The sequence below is a fragment of the Parasteatoda tepidariorum genome, chromosome X1 (assembly GCF_043381705.1).
Source record: "Parasteatoda tepidariorum isolate YZ-2023 chromosome X1, CAS_Ptep_4.0, whole genome shotgun sequence".
NCBI classification, from domain to species: domain Eukaryota; kingdom Metazoa; phylum Arthropoda; class Arachnida; order Araneae; family Theridiidae; genus Parasteatoda; species Parasteatoda tepidariorum.
This window is the reverse complement of record NC_092214.1, coordinates 84,291,425-84,311,775: the sequence shown is the minus strand read 5'-3', so window position 1 is coordinate 84,311,775 and position 20,351 is coordinate 84,291,425. Positions and strand designations below refer to the sequence as shown.

The following is a 20,351-nucleotide window of genomic DNA, read 5'->3' as shown; positions in this document are numbered from 1 at the left end:
TCTTTAGCCATAGTTCAGAACCTAGAACTTACCACAATGCGAAAATAATACTACAAAAAACGTGCATAAAAATATTTTTAAAAAAATATAAAAATTTCGAAAATTTAAATTTCTTGTTATTAGAATGCATTTAAAATTAAACGATTTTTACTGTGTATTAAATATAAATATCTAAATGTTTCTATTAATATTATTTTTTATTCGTGGTCATAATCATATTTTTATATCAACAGGTGCTCCATTGCTCATTGGTATGGATATGGTTATAGCTAGTTTCGACAGCATATCTGAAGTTAATATGGTGAGAGTTTGATTTTCAATCGAAAAACTACCTTTTTTTGCAAAATTGTTTATTATTTCAGCCAATCGATGCATTAAAAATATACTTTCCTGCTTTACTTTCAACACGCGGAAGTTGCTTGGTGCTCAACCTTATATTTGCATTGCAGTTTGCTGCATTTTATAACAATTATTATTAAAATTACTTATAAATTTCAGAAATGTGACGCAATAATTAATGACAAGTATCTAATATTTTGAAAGGCATTTATGACTAAAAAAGTTCTCTATTGTTAATCAAACGAAAAATGGTAACTGCATAAGATAATAATTATTGCTTTTTTTAAAAATTATCAATCTGTTTTGTTTATAATGATTGTAAACTAAAGCAAAACTTCGTATCGTAACTCAATCATTTTTAAAAAATGATTTTGAATAAATCATTTAATATTTATGAAATAATTTTTAGCATTAAAAATAATTTCAATTGAAATAAATAAACATTGTATGAACTAAAATTTATGAATAATTTGTGATCTAATTTGGATAAAGAAATACCAAATTTCTGCAAAGCCGGATGAGAATTATAGAACTATTTTCCAGAGGAAAAAATTTCTGAATAATACGTTGTATAGCAGCGACATCTATTGGGGAGTTAACGTAAAAATAATAAGTTATTTGTTTGCACAAGAAACTTTTTATTTTCAGTTAAATAATGAAATAAAAATATAAACGTGCGCATTGATTTAAATTGATGACTTATTTTCCATTTTGTTTTTAAATATGCCAAATATGTGTCTGCCTCATCCATCTGAAACATTCAGATCAGATATTAATTAGAGATTGAATTTATTAATTACTATTTGAGATTTCCTTTCTTTGTTAAAATACTAATATTAAAACTACCTGAGAAAATTGATCCTTTACTTAAACAGCTTGCATAATACTTAATTTATTTTAATTATTTAGTTTTTCAAGAAGGGTATATTCGAATTTAAAAATTTAGTCATTCTTTTAATCAGACAAAAGAGTTTTATATAATACAACTCTTCATTTTTTTATAGTTTTTAAGCAGGTTAATTTCATAAGACTTGAAACAAAAAGTAGTTTTAAAAGTTAATGAGTGAACGTTGGAATTACACAAGACGGCCCTACGCTTTAGACATTGTTAGGCGTCTATTAAATTTTTAATAATTTGCGAGTTGAATAGAGGCCGCTACTTTTCTTTTATAGTATAATTTACTGTTTCTTTAAAAAAATCGCTAAAAAGGAATATAAAAGATAGGTAAAATTAATAAAATTAAAATTATTTAAGAAGAGCAAAGCTCTTTCCAGACTTCTTAATTTATGTCAATTATTAAAATTATATGAAGAAACAATGAACAATTTAAATTTAAATATTAAAAAAGCATTTAATTTAGAAATACTCATTTTTCAGAAGGTAGAATAAATTGTTGTTTTGTGTTGGAAAATTTTAAGCATTTCTTATGTAACATTTTCAATGATATAAAGACTTTATAATTCATTTTTGTCTTTTAGATTTTATTTTGTTATAACTTTTAGTACAGAATCTTCCTAATTTTAACAAATTAATGCTCTCATTGAAAAACCGTTTTAATGTTTAATCACATGCTTGAATTAGCACGATTGCTAGCTGAAGTGTTGTCATACGGAGCGAAATTGAAGTGTGTCGATGGATATCGTCTGCCTTGATATATTAAATGAAATCGAATTTTTAAACTGTAAGAATTGATCATTTATTTTATGCAGACAATAAATAAAACAATAAAAATATAATTTTTCCGACAGGAAAGGCAAAAATAGTTACTGATAAAAATTAATGTAGAATATTACTTGTATCTATTTATAGAGTAATTTATTTTTCAGTATGCTTTTTCCTTTGTATTTAAAAACTGCGAAACTTTTCTGAATTTTTTTTCGCTTAATTCTTTTTCCATATTATTTATAAAACAAGAAAAATTTTTGGCAATTATTATTTTTATTCATTAATAAATTTTTTTTATCATTAATTTTGTATTATTTCATGATTTATAAAATTGTTAGCAGTAAGGAAATACTGCTTTAGTACGAGTTGCATTTATATTTGTATTTGTTGCTTATATGAACTGCAGAGAACTAATTGAAATTAGTAATTTTTTTAATATGAAAATTATGTTACAAACAATTATAAATATTAATCATTTTTAACAATTCCTTCACGATAAAATAATTTTTTTAAATCATAATTCTATTCGAACGACCATTTATATACAAAAAATATGTAATTGGTAAATGACGTATTCCACTCCTTACTTGTTTCAGAAATGTAAAATTTAATGTGTCCACATATTTTTAGAGAAAGTTCTTCAATTCGATACTGGAAATATATATATATATATATATATATATATATATATATNATAGATAGATAGATAGATAGATAGATAGATAGATAGATAACATAATGCATAATTGCAGGATGTAATACATATTTACAAGATGAAAATTATATTTCAAACAATTATAAATATTAATTATTTTTTTAACAATTGTTTTACTATAAAAAATAACAAGATAAAATAAAAATATAGCCAGGAACAATTTCACAAGAATATTTAAAGCATAGGTTTATAATATTATAACAAATTTATATTGACTAGTGCAAACAATACGTTGCTATTTAGTTTACTTTCATAACGATTAATGGAGTTCTTTTTTTAAGACAGTTTGTTTTAACATTTATACATAGGCTCGAAAGTTTAATTATATTATATTACTAACTACATTTTATGTAAGGTTTCAGAAAATATAAATTTATTTAAAATTTGCCTAACCATATTCAAACTGTGGAATCATTCAAATATTGAGTAAGTTTTTAAGAGTTAAAGGTGTTTATGGTTTTCTTATTTTGTATAAAAAGAGAAGTGCTATCAGCTATACGTACATAAGGTGCTAAAATCTCCTTATTTTAAGATTTTCTTTATACTAAAAAGAAAAAGTTGGGAAGAAAGTGACAAATGAATTTTTTCCCTGAATTTGGAATAAAAATTGTTGCAAATTTACTATTAGAAAAAGCTGGAATTTTTTTTTCAAGGAGTTACGGAAACAACAGAAAAAATACCCAAGATTCTTAAATAATATTCTATTCATATATTTTATGAAATGAATTATAAGTTTTGTATAATTCAAAGTAAATCTGATATTACAGTTTAATCCTAAAGTTAAATTACTACAGTATAAGTGAAAGTTAAAAAAGGAAATGAAAAAAAAAAAACAGTAAATACATTCCTAAACAGTTTGATTCTTTCCTACATAGGCTTATGAGTTTTTTTTATTTGCTTACGTTTGTTGGGAAAGGGAAGAAGGGTCCAGCATAAAAAAAGGGCATGCTTGTGAAATATTTGAAGGACTCTTTTACAGATTACAAACTTTTAAATGAAACACGTTTAAAATTTAACTGTTAGGGTCTGTATTCTGTTCCAACGAACTGGGGATACAAGGCGGTGGTCAGGTTGTGGGTTGAATTACATTGTTGGTATCACGCAAAATTTGCTCTGTGAAAACTGAAAACAAATTTTTTTTTCTCTCATTAGAAGTTTTTTTTTTTTTATAATCTGAGATGCATTCAAGGTTTTAAGTTTGAAGATTAAAACGCAAAAATATTCATTTTACGAGTTTATAATAGAAATAAAGAACGTATTTTTGATATTAGATAAATAATATAGTTCAATACATATAATTAATTTATTTAAAAGACAGTTGCTAATTCTTTTTCTTTACTACAAGCAAACGTTTCCTGCAGCTTTAAAAAGCCTTTGTTCAAAATAAATGTTCTAAATTTTGCCATTTTAAAATAATTGAATTTTACACTGCAATTTATATAACAAATGTTTCGTAACACAAATGATAGTAAAATAAGCTGTTCCTTTTTTCATTTTTTAATAATATATTCATATATTTACAGAGATAATAAACAGAATGTTACAATTTTATGGTATTTTAGGTACACTCTTATTTGTTTCAATTTAATTACTAGGTCTCTAGTATATATTTTTAAAAGTCAATCAGGAAATAAAATACGTATTATTAGTTAAGAGTGTGTAATAAAATAATTCCAAAGAACAACAATATTAGAAATATATGTTACGTTAAAAAAAATGGTATATATCATAATAAAACTCAGACAATTTACTGTAATCCAAATGATGTAAAAATAAAAGTGATTATGACACAAAATATTATTTTATTAAAATTTTAAGTTTGATTTAAACATACTTGTCTTTTTCTTAAAAAGAAATATTTAATATTATTTGAGAATTATCAAGTAATTATAAACAGAGTAGTATCTTAAATTAGTAACATTTATTTAATTTTTCTTTATAAGCTCTAAATTTATAAATAATTAGTTAATATTATGTTGAAAACAAAAAGGAACAAATTTTTATAAAATAATTTAATATGCGTATTTTTATCGAAAAAAACTTATTATTCAAAGAGAAAATAAAATATTAAAGTCGGTATTTCAACCAACGCTTATTGAGAAGGGAAAAAAAAGGAAATCAATGCAGCGTGCACACTAACTACGTTATGTAAACCGAAGCACTTCCAGAAATTTTACTTTGAGAACAAATTATAATCATTATCGTTGCATTATGGGCTTTGTACGAGAAGGAGAGTTCTTGCTATGCTTCTTAAAATAAAAATATCTAGGTAAATGGCAGAAATCTATAATTTCATTGCATTTGATTTAAATAACTTTGAATATTCAGATAACAGTCAATGGATTTTTTCTAACTCTTCTAGCCTTTAAATGATTCTTAGAATAGTGTAAAAATAAGATTAAATGATAAGTGAATGCTGGAAAAAATTATATTTTTTTATTTTCTATTTTTTATTTTTAAATATTTCACTTTCAATAGTTGTTAAAATTGTGCTCATCAAGTTCATTGATAGTTTCTCTCTCATATGATAGATCTCATGATAGATCTCCCTCTCAAATTAGTATATTTAAAGTCTTTATAGGAATTTTATTCAGCGGACTGTTTGTCGGAAAACAAAAGGCAGCCGTCATATTTATCAAATTGATTGAACAGTTGAACATGTAGTCCTGAATTTCATTTTAGTGAAATATATCTAAAAATTGGTTTTCTATGTTTTAAATGTTCTTACCAAGTTGATAATAGTCCATTATGACCGCGCTTAACAATACCTTTTAGAAGAGAGAAGGTCTCGGCACTGGTTACCATAAACAATAAATTCCATCTTTTAGTAGACCAATCGTAATGACATCTTGCGTATTTCCCCTTTGCGCAGCTTAGTAGAACGAACGTAGTGAAATTTTTCTTATTTTTTCTTAACTGCGCAGCTTATGCTCGTCGTCACGTCGGACTATTGAATTGATCAGTGATGCTGAATCCCTGATTTTGATGTTCGAGGTTGCCACTTTTTAAGCATGATCGCTAATTTTCAACTTTAAAAAGGTTGCTAAAAATGAAGATTGGTTAAATCATTTGCTTATTCTAACTCGATTTATAAAGGTTTCTGAATACGGGCCTAAATTATACAAAAGATGGTGATACTCCCTTGTGAAATCGTTTATTAAATCCTTTAATTTCTATATTGTGAAATCCTTTAAATCCTGTGTGTTTAAATTCTATATTTTCTTCAAATTTCAGGATTATACTTTAACACTTTACTTGAATCAGTTCTGGACTGATGAAAGGCTGATTTTTAGCAGAGAAAATTACGAACTTACACTTTCAGGTGATTTTGCAGAGAAAATTTGGGTACCAGATACATTTTTTGCAAATGATAAGAATTCTTTTTTACACGAAGTTACTGAAAAAAATAAAATGGTGCGATTGCGATCAAATGGAGAAATTGCATATGGTATGAGGTGAGTTAAAAATTGCACATAATTTGTCCTTTATATTAATTATTATAAAATTGAACATTTTAAATAAACAAATCCGAATAAAATGATTAAAAAAAGACTTTTCAAGTGAAAAATATTTATATTTTTGCAAGTACGATTTTATAAAATTCCACTTCTAATATTTAAAACACCTATGGATAATATATTAGTATTACGATACAAAATGATATGCATTCTATATATCACCAAAATTGTTTTAAAATTGTTATTTTTAATAAATATTTTTTATCAAATGGTAAAGGTAATTTTTAACTTTGATTCAGAAATGGTATGTTTCAAATATTTAAAAAAAAACGTGTTGTTTTTTTAACTTTTAAATTTTAATTGAACACTTTTTAAATTTCATTTTTCTAAATTTAATTGTATATTCGAAAATCAAAAAAATTTTAAGATTAATTCTATAACGATTATTTACGTTACGAATACGGTTCAAAGTCACCTCTTGTACTTCAGCAATTTAAATTGCAAGATTTTAAAAAAAGCTCTGTCAGAAAAAAAATGAAAATTGCCAGTAAACTGTAACAATTGTGAAATATAAACACCAAACACTCTAAATTTGCATAAAATTATAGCTTAACTGTAAGGAAACGTTTCTTAAGAAGATCCATAATTAGCAATACAATATCAGAATCAATGCCATGATGAACCAGAATAAGTAAAAAGTTGGTGCAAACTTAATTTATGAAAAATAAAACCACATTTTAAACTTCATTACTACATAAATTTAAACATGATTCAATTGACCTTATTAAGATTATCAAATTTTCCTCCCATTATTTTCAAACGTTGAACTGTTTTTCCTTGGTTTTAATTCCACACTGAAAAGAAAGCATGATCAAAAATTCCAGAATATGGTAAAACTTACTGTGTTTCATACTCTAAGGAAACATAAAATAATTTTTACCGAAGTACTTTGGTAATGATTTCAGTAAAATAACGATAAAATATAGTTTTATAAAATGTGATAAAATTTAATAAATATGGTAAAATTTAGAAATTTTATTATGATACCTTGGAGTATGGCATAAAAACCATTTATTTGGTTAAATTTACTTTTCAGTTTTGTATTTTAAACTTAATGTTTTGTAATAAGAACTACAATTTTTAAACCATAATTTCCGGTTAACAGTTACCATACGATCGGAAAAATTACGAAATGAATTGTTTTTTTTTTCTTTTGCCGTATGCCTGTTTAGGCAGTGGGGGTTTTCAGTGGCGCCATCTATGGCCAGGAATAGACATTAGCATTAACAACTACAGACGTAATTGTTTACTTTACTATAGGTGTTTCAGTTGTTATATTGGACGAAATTTGTTATATTTCCAATATATCTGTTTTGAGAAATTTTTCCTGTTTTTCATTAAAAATTTAATTTAATTTTTGAATAAGCATTAGCATTTGCAGGAAAAAAAATTAAATAAAACAAGTAGAGTTTGAGTTATTTCAGTTCAAAATTTTTCTAATGAATTCTGGTGTTGAAACTTAACATAGCACATAACACACATTGTCTATTCAAAAACATCGTAGCCTTTGTTAGAAGTTTCTCATCAAAATTGGTTAAATTTCAATTTATTTCATTGTTTTTTTAACATACTCAACAAAACAGTCAAATAACCATCAAAACGATGATATTTGAACTGTTACGTGTGAATGTTTATTGATTGATTTTACCTAATCCGGTTAAACAACCAGAATTCTACCCGCGCCAATTATGGCCCACCTTATAATGCCGTTTTGTGGCGGCGTGTAGCTGAGAGGGCTAATCAGTCAATATCATGATCGGCAGAGCTTCCAGTGTCCTGCACTTATCAATCGCTGATCTGTAAGAAAATGAAACTATCATTCACGCATAAATGGCGGAGCAACCACAGAGCTCCAATGCGCGTTTAAGTTTAATTTTTATAGTCTAGAAACTATGCTAGTTATAAATGGTTACAAAACCGTATAGTTTTGTAATCATGTTTTTACGGTACCAGTTGTAAACAGTTTCTAAACCGTAAAGGTAAAAAATTATACTAACCATAAACTTTATGGTTAATCAGATGGAGAGACAACTGGGAGTATTGCACCGTAATTTCAGACGGAAAATTCTAATTGACGTGTACAAGTCACCATTGCTTATTCATGAAGCAAAAAGAAAACATTTAAAGATAGGTATAGATATATATTTAACCATAGACAGGTGGTAGGGCGCATCATGAAGATTGCGTAGGAACCCATGACTGATAATGTTATCGTACGCCATATGGGGCACATTCTATTATGAATAGTTCCATGAATTTATCTTGAATTTATGTTTTCTGATAATTATTGTCAAAAATAGCATTTAAATTAGTTCTGTATAAGATTTTTAATTCTAATTTAAATATTTGGCGATTATGTCATATTTGCCGCCAAATCCGACTGAAAATCAAATATCGAACCAATTTAAACGTCATTTTCGACATTAATCATCAGAAAACATGAAATTAAGATAATTTAGATAAATAAAAATTCATATTCATTGACTCACGAAGGAAAAGTTCCTAATAGGGAGGCTCCCCTAGTGGCGAAAGATAACTCCCATTGCAGCCGAAATATTTTAGCTTGTATAATGATAGAATTTGTATTTATACATGTTTCGTGCACAATTTTAAAATTGATTTAAAACTTTATTTTTGTGGAATTTGATATACTAAGATTAGTGAGAGCAATAACATAAACTTATAAATGAGCGAAATAGTTGTTCAATATACGAAAAATTAAAACATGAAATAAAAAGATTTTATTTATATAGTTTTGAAATATGAATATTAATTTTAAAAGTCATATTAAATACCATAAATTGAGTACTAATTGGTATTTGGTTATAATGATTTATTACATTGCGAATAAATGTCTTATGTTGCTTTTTAAACACATGATTAATGTTATAAATTTTCTTAATTCGATAAATTTGTTTAATCAAAATATTTAAATAAGTATTATTTTTCAAGCGCAGTATATTAATAATAATATTTCATTTTATTTTTATTTTAATTCCATTTATTTTGAAATACAATTCATGTTATTGCTATAGCGCTCCGATTTATAACGATATGTCTTTTTAAACTTATATTTAGTTACATTATTTTTATTCTATTATTTTATCTTATTTTTATTCTTATTAATTATATATTTTTGCAGCTTTTGTTTTAACTTTTATTAATTATTGGTAATATAAAGGTGTAAAAGTTTTTGACTAAGTGATATTTTCTAGAAACTGATAAAAATAATGTAACTTTTGATCACATTCACTTACCCTTAATCTGTTTTACAGTACCAATGCAAATGCTTGACTCATTTTTGTGTATCGTTCGATATTCACTATGTAAAACGTCAATTAATGCTGAAGCATTACTTCACTCAAATTTAATCTCACATTATTAATGTATTTAAAATTATTGATAAATAACAAAATATATTACACATTATGGAATTGTAAGAAATGGAGCATCATTTGAAAGTTTCAAAAAATGTAAATTGCCAATATTTTGAGTCTATTATGAGGAATATATAATTATAAGATAAACCTTTAAAAAGGGTTATACCATTAGTGTACAATATCAATTTCTGAAAAAGATGCTACCTCAATTAATAATGTTTTTTTATATATTTATAATAACTTTTTTTAGTTCCAAACTTTTCTGTATTATTTTTTTCTCATCATAATTGTTAACAGATATGGTTACTGTTTCAGGTTTACAACAACATTAGCTTGCATGATGGATCTACATTATTACCCATTAGACACACAAAATTGTACAGTAGAAATTGAAAGTTGTAAGTAATGAACGACAGTAGTGTTTACATCATATAATATGCTTCCTATTAAATGCATGATTTAATTTTTAAAAAATGAGTAATTATGTAATATTTGCAACTGTTTTAAATGTTTATGTTACAAAATAAAATCATAAAAATATTAATTTCAAAAGGAAAGATTAAAAAAATAATTTTATTTATAACTTCAGATATGTAATTTATGCACTTTTAATGATCTTATTTCTTTTATAACGGTAACACCATAAATTTTATGGAGGATGCACTATGCTTGTTATGACGCTTAAACTTATAAAATAAAAATATTTGCTTAGTATTTTTTTTTGCATGAAACTTTATTCTGTTGAACGAGTTTCATAAATGTAGAAAAATATATTTTATTAAAGCCTTTAATTATAGAGATGCAAAAAAATATGTGAAAACATGATAATTATTGAAATTATACCTTAAAAATTGTAATAAACTTCCATATCTCGAAATAAACAATTCTAGTCTGTCAAAAAAAGCACTCATATTTGTATTATATGTATTTCTATGCCTTCCGACGCTTTTCAAATAAAAAAAATTTATCTAAGTGCGTAAAAATCATATCATTTAATCCGCAGATGTTTGAAATGAATGCAATTTTTGAATTAAACCCAACTTTATACTATATATATAGCTAATGGTTTCTGTTAGATTTTAGAAGTAGAAATAACTAACGAATTGAAAAGTAATTTTAAGAGCACTTAAATGTACTAGATATACTTAAATTGTGTGAAATATATTTATAAAGCGATTTTATTTATTTATTGTTTACATTTAAACACTTTTGTCAGATAATTACAAATTTTGCACTTTCTTTTTGCTCCTTCTATTTTTATTCGATGGAATAGGTAATGTCATTTTTTTTAATCACAGTGCATCGGATCAATAAATAAACTGTTAAATCAAAATTCAGATTATTTCGAAAAAACAGTTACCTTTATTTCCTACGAATTTTATTTTCTACTTAAACTTTTATGCTCTATTTAACATATTAAGACTGAAATTATATTATTGTTTCCATAAATATTATATCAATTTAAGACTGAATAGATTATTAAAATAATAGTGTTTAAAATGAAAAGTGATCCCCAACAAAAGGAAAATAATCTAAAATATATTTTTCTTGCCATTAAATTTCTAATTTTCAATTAGTTCATCTATGAATTTCTCTTCATTAAAAATTACGTTCCGAAATTCAATGCATATTTTTGTTGCATGATGTGTCCATGATAAAATGATACATTTATTCCTAATATCTTTACTTTTTTTAAGCTGAACAATTGTCAACATTTTAAATCCAATGATTTGCAAAATATAAGTTACAAAATGCTATTTGTGACAAAGTTTAATTTGTTCTTATTCAAGAAGTAATTTTATTTTAATATAATCAAATCATTTTTAATCTCTTTTAAATTAATAAGTTTTATTCCTCTTATAGAAATAAAATGTTTAAAAGAAAATTAAATATATCTTTAAAATGTGTTTGATTTAAAAAAAGTGTTATTTTTTTGTCTTTTGAGATCTGAGGTATTGCACGCAATACATTTTTATTTTAATTCGAATTGATGTAATTCACTTTTTTTACACATTTTACAAGTGGAATTATATTGTTATATCATTTGTTTTTACACTCAACCTCGTAATTTTCTTTTGATATGCAATTATCCAAACCTATTGCATTCCTATACGGAGAAATAATTGTGATAAAATCAGAGTATTTTATGGTAATGGCATTTTTAGTTATAAAAAAAAGCAAGCATTTGGTTAAATAAAAAAAATATACGCTTTTTAAATGATTCATTCGGTAATTTTTTAGTTGAATGATAAAGACTTAGAAAAAGTTTTGCTTTTCAAAATTATAATTCCTATTACCACACATTTTGTAAAAAATTCAAATTTCAATTGTAATCAAATGTAAGTGTAACCGAATAAATATTTTTATGCCGTACTGTAAGGTAAGGTATAATGATAAAATGTCCAAATTTTTCCCTGTTTACCAAATTTTATCACATATTATAATACAATAATACGTGAACCAGAAACACGGTAAATTTTACCATATTCTGAGAGTTCTGAGCATTTTTTCTCAGTGTATAGAATCTATCGCTTTTTATTGCTCTTGAATTACATAGAAATGTAGGAGTGTGTGCAATATTTACCACTTTTAATTTTGATGAAGCCTCAATTAAGTGACAATTTGCCTTATATCACTATATAAATTTTTTTGCACTATATCACAGTAAAAATTTGCACTATGCAATATATCACTCATGAAAGATAATCCTTTTCTGACTTCACTAAAATATATTATGCTCAAATTCTAGTTATTCTATCAAATATTTCCAGTTAATAGTTTAACGATGATCCTATTTTTTTAATATCCTTAAAAAAATTAATTCTGAATCAAATTATGGTATCAAGTACATCATCCGTAAAGTGGGTGTATCCGTATCTGTAAAATCCATTTTACCGTAAATTATTGTACCGCAATTTTCACTACAATATTTATTTAATAAGCGTGATTTAGTGATTTCATGGTAATTATTACTGAGAAAATCACGGTATATCAGATTACATATTCCAGTAAAAATGGATTTTACGGTAAAAGTAGGGTAAAAAGCTTTTACAGCGTAATGCAGATATATCTAGGGCAACCATTTCTAAAAACCGATTACTTATGAGTTTACAAGCATTGAGACAAGTTATGATGACACAAATTGTGAGGTTTTATAAAATTAAAAATAATTCTGAACCCCCTTTTAATAAATTCTTTCTATTTCATTTTGTTTATGAGAACATGAAATTTTTTCTGTTCTTTTAAACTCTGTTAGTATAAAGGAATTACATCACATAAATTTTAAAAGTAGTCATTTTATGATTTACTTGTTAACTGAACTACATTTTTATTTTAATTTTTATGTATTCGAATATTCTTTCTATGAATTAAAGCAAGGCAGTTATTATTTCATGATGTTATACATTCGAATAATCTATAAAAATGTTATAAAATCATTCTTATTTAAGAGAAGTAATATATATCTTTAAATCATATATTCTAAAGCTGACATTTAGTTACTTCATTTGAATACAAAGATGAGTGTTATTTATGAAACTATTGTTTAAAAAGTTTGCGACTCCGTACTTTTTTTTTAAATGACACAAAATTTTAACCATTACAATTAATAATAAATAATAATTGCTTATGAACCAAATTGCTGCTTAGTATATTTAATTGTAATTATATAATTTTATTTTTTAAGTGTTTACGTACATGTAATTCTTTGAGTATAACGGGTTTCACTCATGTAAACTAATACAATTAATCAATTTAATTTAATGATTCCAATTTTAAAAATATATGGTACAAAAATAGTTGTAAAATGTTGCATATAATGCAATATAGTAAACTTATATGTTGAATATACACGATGAGAAAATTCCGGATCAAATTACGGTATAAAGTAACAACATTTTGGGAGAATCATCCATAAAATCTATTTTACCGTAGAATATTTTACCGTCAATTTTACAGTAATATTTATTTAATAAGAGTGATGCAGTGATTTTCAGTAATTATTACTGTAAAAATTAAAATATATCAGATTTTTTTGTTCCGCAAATTTGTTCTGGTAAAAACGGATTTTAATATAAAAAGTACCAGCACCCTAAGTACCAGTACAGTTCACCATAATTTGATCAGGAAATGTTTACATTGTACATAGAATTCTTCCTAAAATTATAAATATAAACCTTAAACCAGTTTACAAACACATTTTTGAAATCACATTTTTTCAAAAAATTAAATAAAGAAAATTACTTGATGGCTTATAATAGCGGCATTTGTTTAATATTGAAAATTGTATTAGGATTTTTTCTTAAGTTTGAGTCACAAATTTTTTCATGAAATTTAAAGACTAGTGTATACGCCTGAGTAGACCTTCTTTTAAGGTATATTTTGAAAGAGAATGCTTAAAAGAACAAGAAAATAACGATACACTCTAGATTTTTTCTTCTTTTTTGAAATTTTGAACGATTAGCTGGATTCAATGTCGTTTGAAAACTTTAAATATAGATATGTGTATTTAATCCTAAAAAACGTGTTTAGCTTTCAATGATTCAAATATTTTCTTAAACATATCTTTTAGGTTAGGTCATTCTTTCACACTATATCTACAAATTAAACTCTCTATAATTACAATCAGTTAATACATGAAATTTTTTCAATTAACATATCTTATTGCAATTAGTTTTCCAAAATTCCATTCAAAATGAGTTTTATTACTTCCAATTTATTAAAATTGGAAATAAACCGCGTGATTCACATTCGCCTTCTCTAGATTTGTTTAGTATTAATTAGTAGATAAATATAAGCTCATAGCTTCACCTTTCTCAAAAGCACAATAGTTATTTTTTTATGAAAAAGATCTTTTCTTTCAGAGTGTAATGTATTGCTTAAGATTTATTCACATTGTTTAAAAGCGATGTAAAATTAGCTATTATATAAAACCAAATTGAGTAAATGTTAATTTGGACTCTTTCAGATGGTTATACTGTAGCAGATGTTGAAATGTACTGGACGCAAACGCCAGTAATTGGAGTTGAAGACGCTGAGTTACCACAGTTTTCTATCATAAAGTATGAAACTACAAATCGAATGGAAAAACTTGCTACAGGTACCACACATATTTTCAATTTATATTTTAGTGTCAATATTTATGTTTCTAACTTTAATATTGTTGTTATTTTGTATGTTATTTATGTTATGTTGTTATTTTGTAACTTTACAATTTGATTTTTAACATGCTTGTAGCTATGTTATGTTACTTAACACAAGATAGAAAAGGTTTATTTTAAAAACTTTCAAAATACTCGAGAATGAAAAAATTCAATTGCAGTTTGACAAATGTTTTAAGAAAAAGAATAGAATAATAATCTAATTTAATTCAGTTTATTTTATTTATCTGCAAATTGGATATTAAGCTTTCATCGATCTTCTATGCTCTGTAACTCATAAACAAATATAAGTAAGAAATAAAAACTTCTCAAACTTTTTTGCTTGAAATCTTAGAATAATTGTACATTTTGCTAAAAAAATTACTTGATGTCTGACAAAGTGAAGGAATATAATTAAAATACGGAATACTTTGTACAATTTCAAATCTCATTTAAGATAAGAATTTAGTAAATGGATAAATGTTTAACAAAATGTACCCAAACTTGTAGAATAATCACTTTTTTTATAAAATTAGTTACCAGGCATCTTTTTTATTAAATATAACAAATTGAGTATAAAATGATAGTTGGGGAAGTGGTCTGAACTAAGTTTGTTATTGTAAAATAAAGAGTAAGAATTGTTGTCGGAAATAGGCAGAGTCACTGGAAAGCAGGAAACGCACTATCTGCCTTAAATTCGCTTGTTTTTACCAAGCAGGCTTGCTGCTATTGCCAAGTAGCATTAGAAACAACACGAAATATGAAAATCGGGATTGAATCCTGTATAAGAAATAAGCTTGGACTGATGAATTTACTGTTTGAAAAAGTTGAATTTGATGACGACTGACACCAACTTTGTACTGATTTTAATTTTTTGTTGTGGGCACTATTTCATTACCTGCTAATTTGTCGTTGAGATCGATGCATATCTGGCTTTGAAATTGATGTACAATTTAGTCATTTTCCCACAATCTGAGAAGTACTCTAATTCTACATACTTTTTCAAGAAGTTAAGTTAGTTCTGAGCAAATTTGTGAATGATGTAAGTGACTTTCAGAGACAAACCATTTGCTCGCGTCATCTATTTGACTTTTACGTCGCTATTGACTCTATCATTATTGAACTTCGTTGTGATTCGAAATTACATAATTGAAAGCAGGAAGGATCTCTCCAAAATGAATGACAACAATTGCGTTGAGGGTTCTTTCAAATCTTTTGGGAAAAGGTTCCGTCCCATTCTAGCTTTTTCGAAAGTGGTTCAGTATGCTGGTATAGCGCTTTCGGGATTTTCTTGAGGTGCTCTTTTTTAGCAATAGAGATCGGTATTTTGTTTGTGTTCCCTCGAATTTAATATTTCCTGACTGCTATACTCGACAACTTTGTAAAATTCAGATTGATTCGCACGTCCCATTCTCACATTCTTTTGCATTTATCGATCTAATTCAAACACTATTACCAAACACTATTATATCTCTTCGCATATTTATACTATCCCATTTTCAAGTTTTTTTTGTTGCATTTATCGGTCTAATCCAAGCACTTTTGTAACACTTCGTACATTTGTACTTTCTTTTTTCATGATCTATTGCCTATTTCAAAAATATTTTTTGTCATATCAGTATTATACTTCTGTTATTTATTTAATACATGATTTTTTTCACCTGTAGAATATGCACAAATGGAAGAAACATGGCAGGTTTGACCCATTTTTATTAAAAAATTCTTCTAATATTTTTAGTTTAAATTTTTTTAACTAATAATACTTTTCATCTTTCTTATGTTGTTAGTTTTTATACATGACCAAAGAGCTTTCCTTGCGGTTGATTTTATCAATTATGAGGGTGTTTTGAGCAACCATGAAGAAGGTTTGATCAGTGAAAATTGGAGAAAAAAAAGAAGTTATTGGGCAATAATAATTAAATATTTAAATTGAAGTTACAATCAATATTTATGCCATAAGCAATATCAAATATTTATTTGCTGTTGAAAAATAACATTACTGAACCGAATTTTTTTAATGAATTTTGTTTGCATTAATAAACCGAAAAGTCTAAAGGCAATTTTAGTATTTACTGTTTGATGTTGTTCCTTAGTCTCTTTTTCTAATATTTTTCATAATTTTTCGTGCTTCTTATTGATTTTCTCTTTGACTGATCTGTCAAAAAGCGCGATTTATTTCAATTGTTTTAACCTTCCCTTAGTATTGGGCAAAAAACAATGATGAGACTAGAAAATTAAAGACCAATATTCTAGGACTAATTTTTCTTCAGAAATTTCCTATTCTTAAGGATCACACTTTGATGACGAATGATTTAGAAATTTTGATGAATGATTTGGAAATTTTGAGAAAGAAGGCAGTGTAATAACTGACACCAACTTTGTACTAATTTTAATTTTTGGTTGTTGACACTATTTCATTACTTGCTAATCTGTCATTGAGATAGATGCACATCTGGTTTTGAGATCGATGTATGGCTAATTTGTTTCTGTTGTTAATGCAATTTTAGCCATTTTCAACAATCTAGGAAATCCTCTAATCCTAAATACTTTTATTATGATGTTTAGTCAGTTCTGAAAAATTTTGTGATGGAGTTAAATTACTTACAGAAACAAACCATTTGCTCGTGTCATCTATTGGATTTTTTACGTCATCACTAATTCTTTCTATATTAAACTTTGTTTTGATTCGAAGTTACATAATTGGAAGCAGGAGGGATCTCTCCAAAATGCGTGACAACAATTGCATTGAGGGTTCTTTCTAATCTTTTGACAAATTATCCGGCTTACTGTCCAACTTTATCGAAAGCTATTCTTTCTGATTATTTAGCCTCTTGCTACGCAGTATGCTTAGATCGCAACTCCGAGATTTTCTTGTGGTCCTCTCTTTTAGCAGTAGAGATCTCTATTTTATAGAATGACTTTTTTTCCCTTCGGTTAAATATTTTCTTAATGTTCAATTCGACATCTTTGTTACAAATAGATTGATTCACACGTTCCATTCTCCCATTCCTTTGCGTTTATCGGCCTAATCCAAATACTCTTACCCAGAACAAGCTTTATCTCACGATCATTTGCAGATTTTAACAATATCTGTCATATCAGAGGTATAGTTTGTTATTTATTTTAGCCATGACTTTTTCACGAGTTGAATATGCACAAAAGGATGAAACATGGCTTGACGCATTTTTATTATTTTTTTTCTAATATTTCCAGTTGTCTCTATTTAATATTATTTATTAACTTAATAATGTTTTTCAACTTTTTTATGATATTAGTTTTTAAACATAACCTCTTTCCTTGACCTCTTTCAAGCCTCCTTCAACCAACCTCTTTCCTTGCCTCTTTCAACTAACCTCTTCCTTGCGGGTGATTTGATCAATTATGAGGGAGTTTTGAGCAACAATGAGAAAAGCTTAATCAGTGTTAATTGAAGAAAAAAGTTGTTTAAACGTTACATTAATAATTAAATGTCTAAAGAGAAGTCACAATCAATCATTGTATCAAAAGTTATGTAAAATATTTATCGACTGCGCAAAAACAAAATTACTGAATGAATATTCTTTTAATGAATTTTATTTGCTTTAGTAAACCGAAAAGTCTAACAAAATTTCTAGTATTCACTGTTTTATTGTTTCTTTAGCAGGAAACTTTCTATGTGAATTAATCTTCTTTCATCTGTGTTTTTGTTTTAATCACTATCGTCATTTGAACTTCGTTAGTTAAAATATGTCTCTACTGTTTTCCATACATTGCTCTGATAAACAACCAATAAAATTTCATAGAACAAGGATGATTTGAGCATGATCATAATTAATAAAGCAATTTATAAATATTATTTCTCAAGTTTCTGCTAACTTTTTACTGTCTGTAAATTGAATGAGTTGATATTAAAATTTAGAAAAAAATATAAACTTTTTATGTATAAATATCTTTTATTATACATAAGATTTCAAAAACAAATATTTTTCTATAAATGCTAATTGCTATAAATCTTCGCGATACCTTATGTACTTATTTTTTAAAAGTATATACCTTCTCTCTCAATTCTTAATCTAAAATTTCATATGATCTACAAAAATCTTTCTAAAAACATTTCTTTTTGAAATTTAACATCACTTACTGTATTACATTAGACATAATAAATTGCATAATTTTTTAGACATAATTAGCTTATATATTTGTATATGTAAAAAATTTAAACGGGAATCATTAAGAGTGTACCTTCACAGTAGGGTACAGATATTAAGGAAACTAAAAAACTAATTACAAATGAAACAATTGCAAAATTTGATCAATGTAAAGATAACTGCCATTCATCTATAATTTAATCTGCAATTGTCACCATAGAATATAATCATATTAAGTTATTCAGATTGGTTTCAGTCAATGCTGTAAATTTTGTTGTGCACCAGGAGTAATGAGAAATATATTGGATAGAAAAGATAACTCATTCTATTACTTATGAAATTTAATTACCAAGAAAACGCTTCAGCTTTGTTTTTAGGCATTTGTTATATCCAAATCAATTAGTCATATCCATCAAAAGTATACATTTTATTTAGTCAAAAGCCTTTAAATTTTAAAATGCAATTGAACCTATAATTGAATTTTAAAAATTAAATTGGTGTTAGCGAATAAATATCTGATGTACACGTATTTCATAAAGATTTATTTATTTATACAGAATATTTTAGAATGTAATAAAAAAACACAGCCTTTTATAAACATAGACTTTTGAAAATTATTTGTAAATGATCAGGAGTTTTTTTTAAACGGAATTGGTAAAGCCTGTTCAGTACAGCTATAATATTAACGTCAATTGAAACAATGAAAAATACTAAACCAAATTAGATAGGAAAGTATTATAAATGAATGTACTTTCATACACCACTCGTATTTTATCAGCCATACATATACAGATTCCATGAAGAAAAATCATATTTAGAATCTATTTATTTATTTAATTACTATATTTATCGATTTATTACTATAGAATCTATTTATCTGTTTTATCTATTTTAGAATCCGTATTAAAAATGATAACGAAGAGAAATGCAAATTAGGGATCAAAAATTAATATTTAGGCAATGAAAAAAAAAAACAAAAAAAAACGCTGTTGAAATCCAATAAACCACAATACAGAAAGACGAGCATAATAAATAACAAGACAGGTTTGATTGCGGAGAGAAAAAGAGAAGACTTGAAAGATGATAATTCCAACCTCAACAATCTCAACCTCAAATAAAACGCGTTTTAATGCTTAAATTCACCTTTTGGGTCATTCTCACAAAAAGGTGATTTTTTAAGTCCCTGAGTAATAAATATTACGAAATACAGCAGATTTCTTAATACTTTTCTTTATCATTTTTCGTGAAGTTCTTAGCTAACAAATCATATGCATTTCTGCTAAATGTATTTAATATTTCATTCTTATTTTTTAATAAACATGACTTCAAAATCCCCTCCGTGGACGTCCCTACGTCTGTGGCACAAAATAATTTTTAATGCCTGTTAAACAATTTAAATGTTATATTAATGATTTTTGTAGTTTTACCTAGTTAAATGTTTATAGTAACTTTTTATTTAATATTTTTT

At 25.9% G+C, this 20,351-nt stretch overlaps 1 protein-coding gene across 1 annotated transcript in view; it reads left to right on the top strand.

The window, feature by feature from the left end:
• Positions 1–20,351, top strand: part of LOC107439084 (gamma-aminobutyric acid receptor subunit beta-like) — a 60,246-nt gene that overhangs the window by 14,365 nt on the left and 25,530 nt on the right. Inside the window, exons 3-6 of the mRNA XM_016051560.3 lie at positions 234–301; positions 5,955–6,175; positions 9,934–10,016; positions 14,585–14,716. Coding sequence (XP_015907046.1) covers positions 234–301; positions 5,955–6,175; positions 9,934–10,016; positions 14,585–14,716 — 504 coding nt within the window. The remainder of the gene's footprint in view (positions 1–233; positions 302–5,954; positions 6,176–9,933; positions 10,017–14,584; positions 14,717–20,351) is intronic.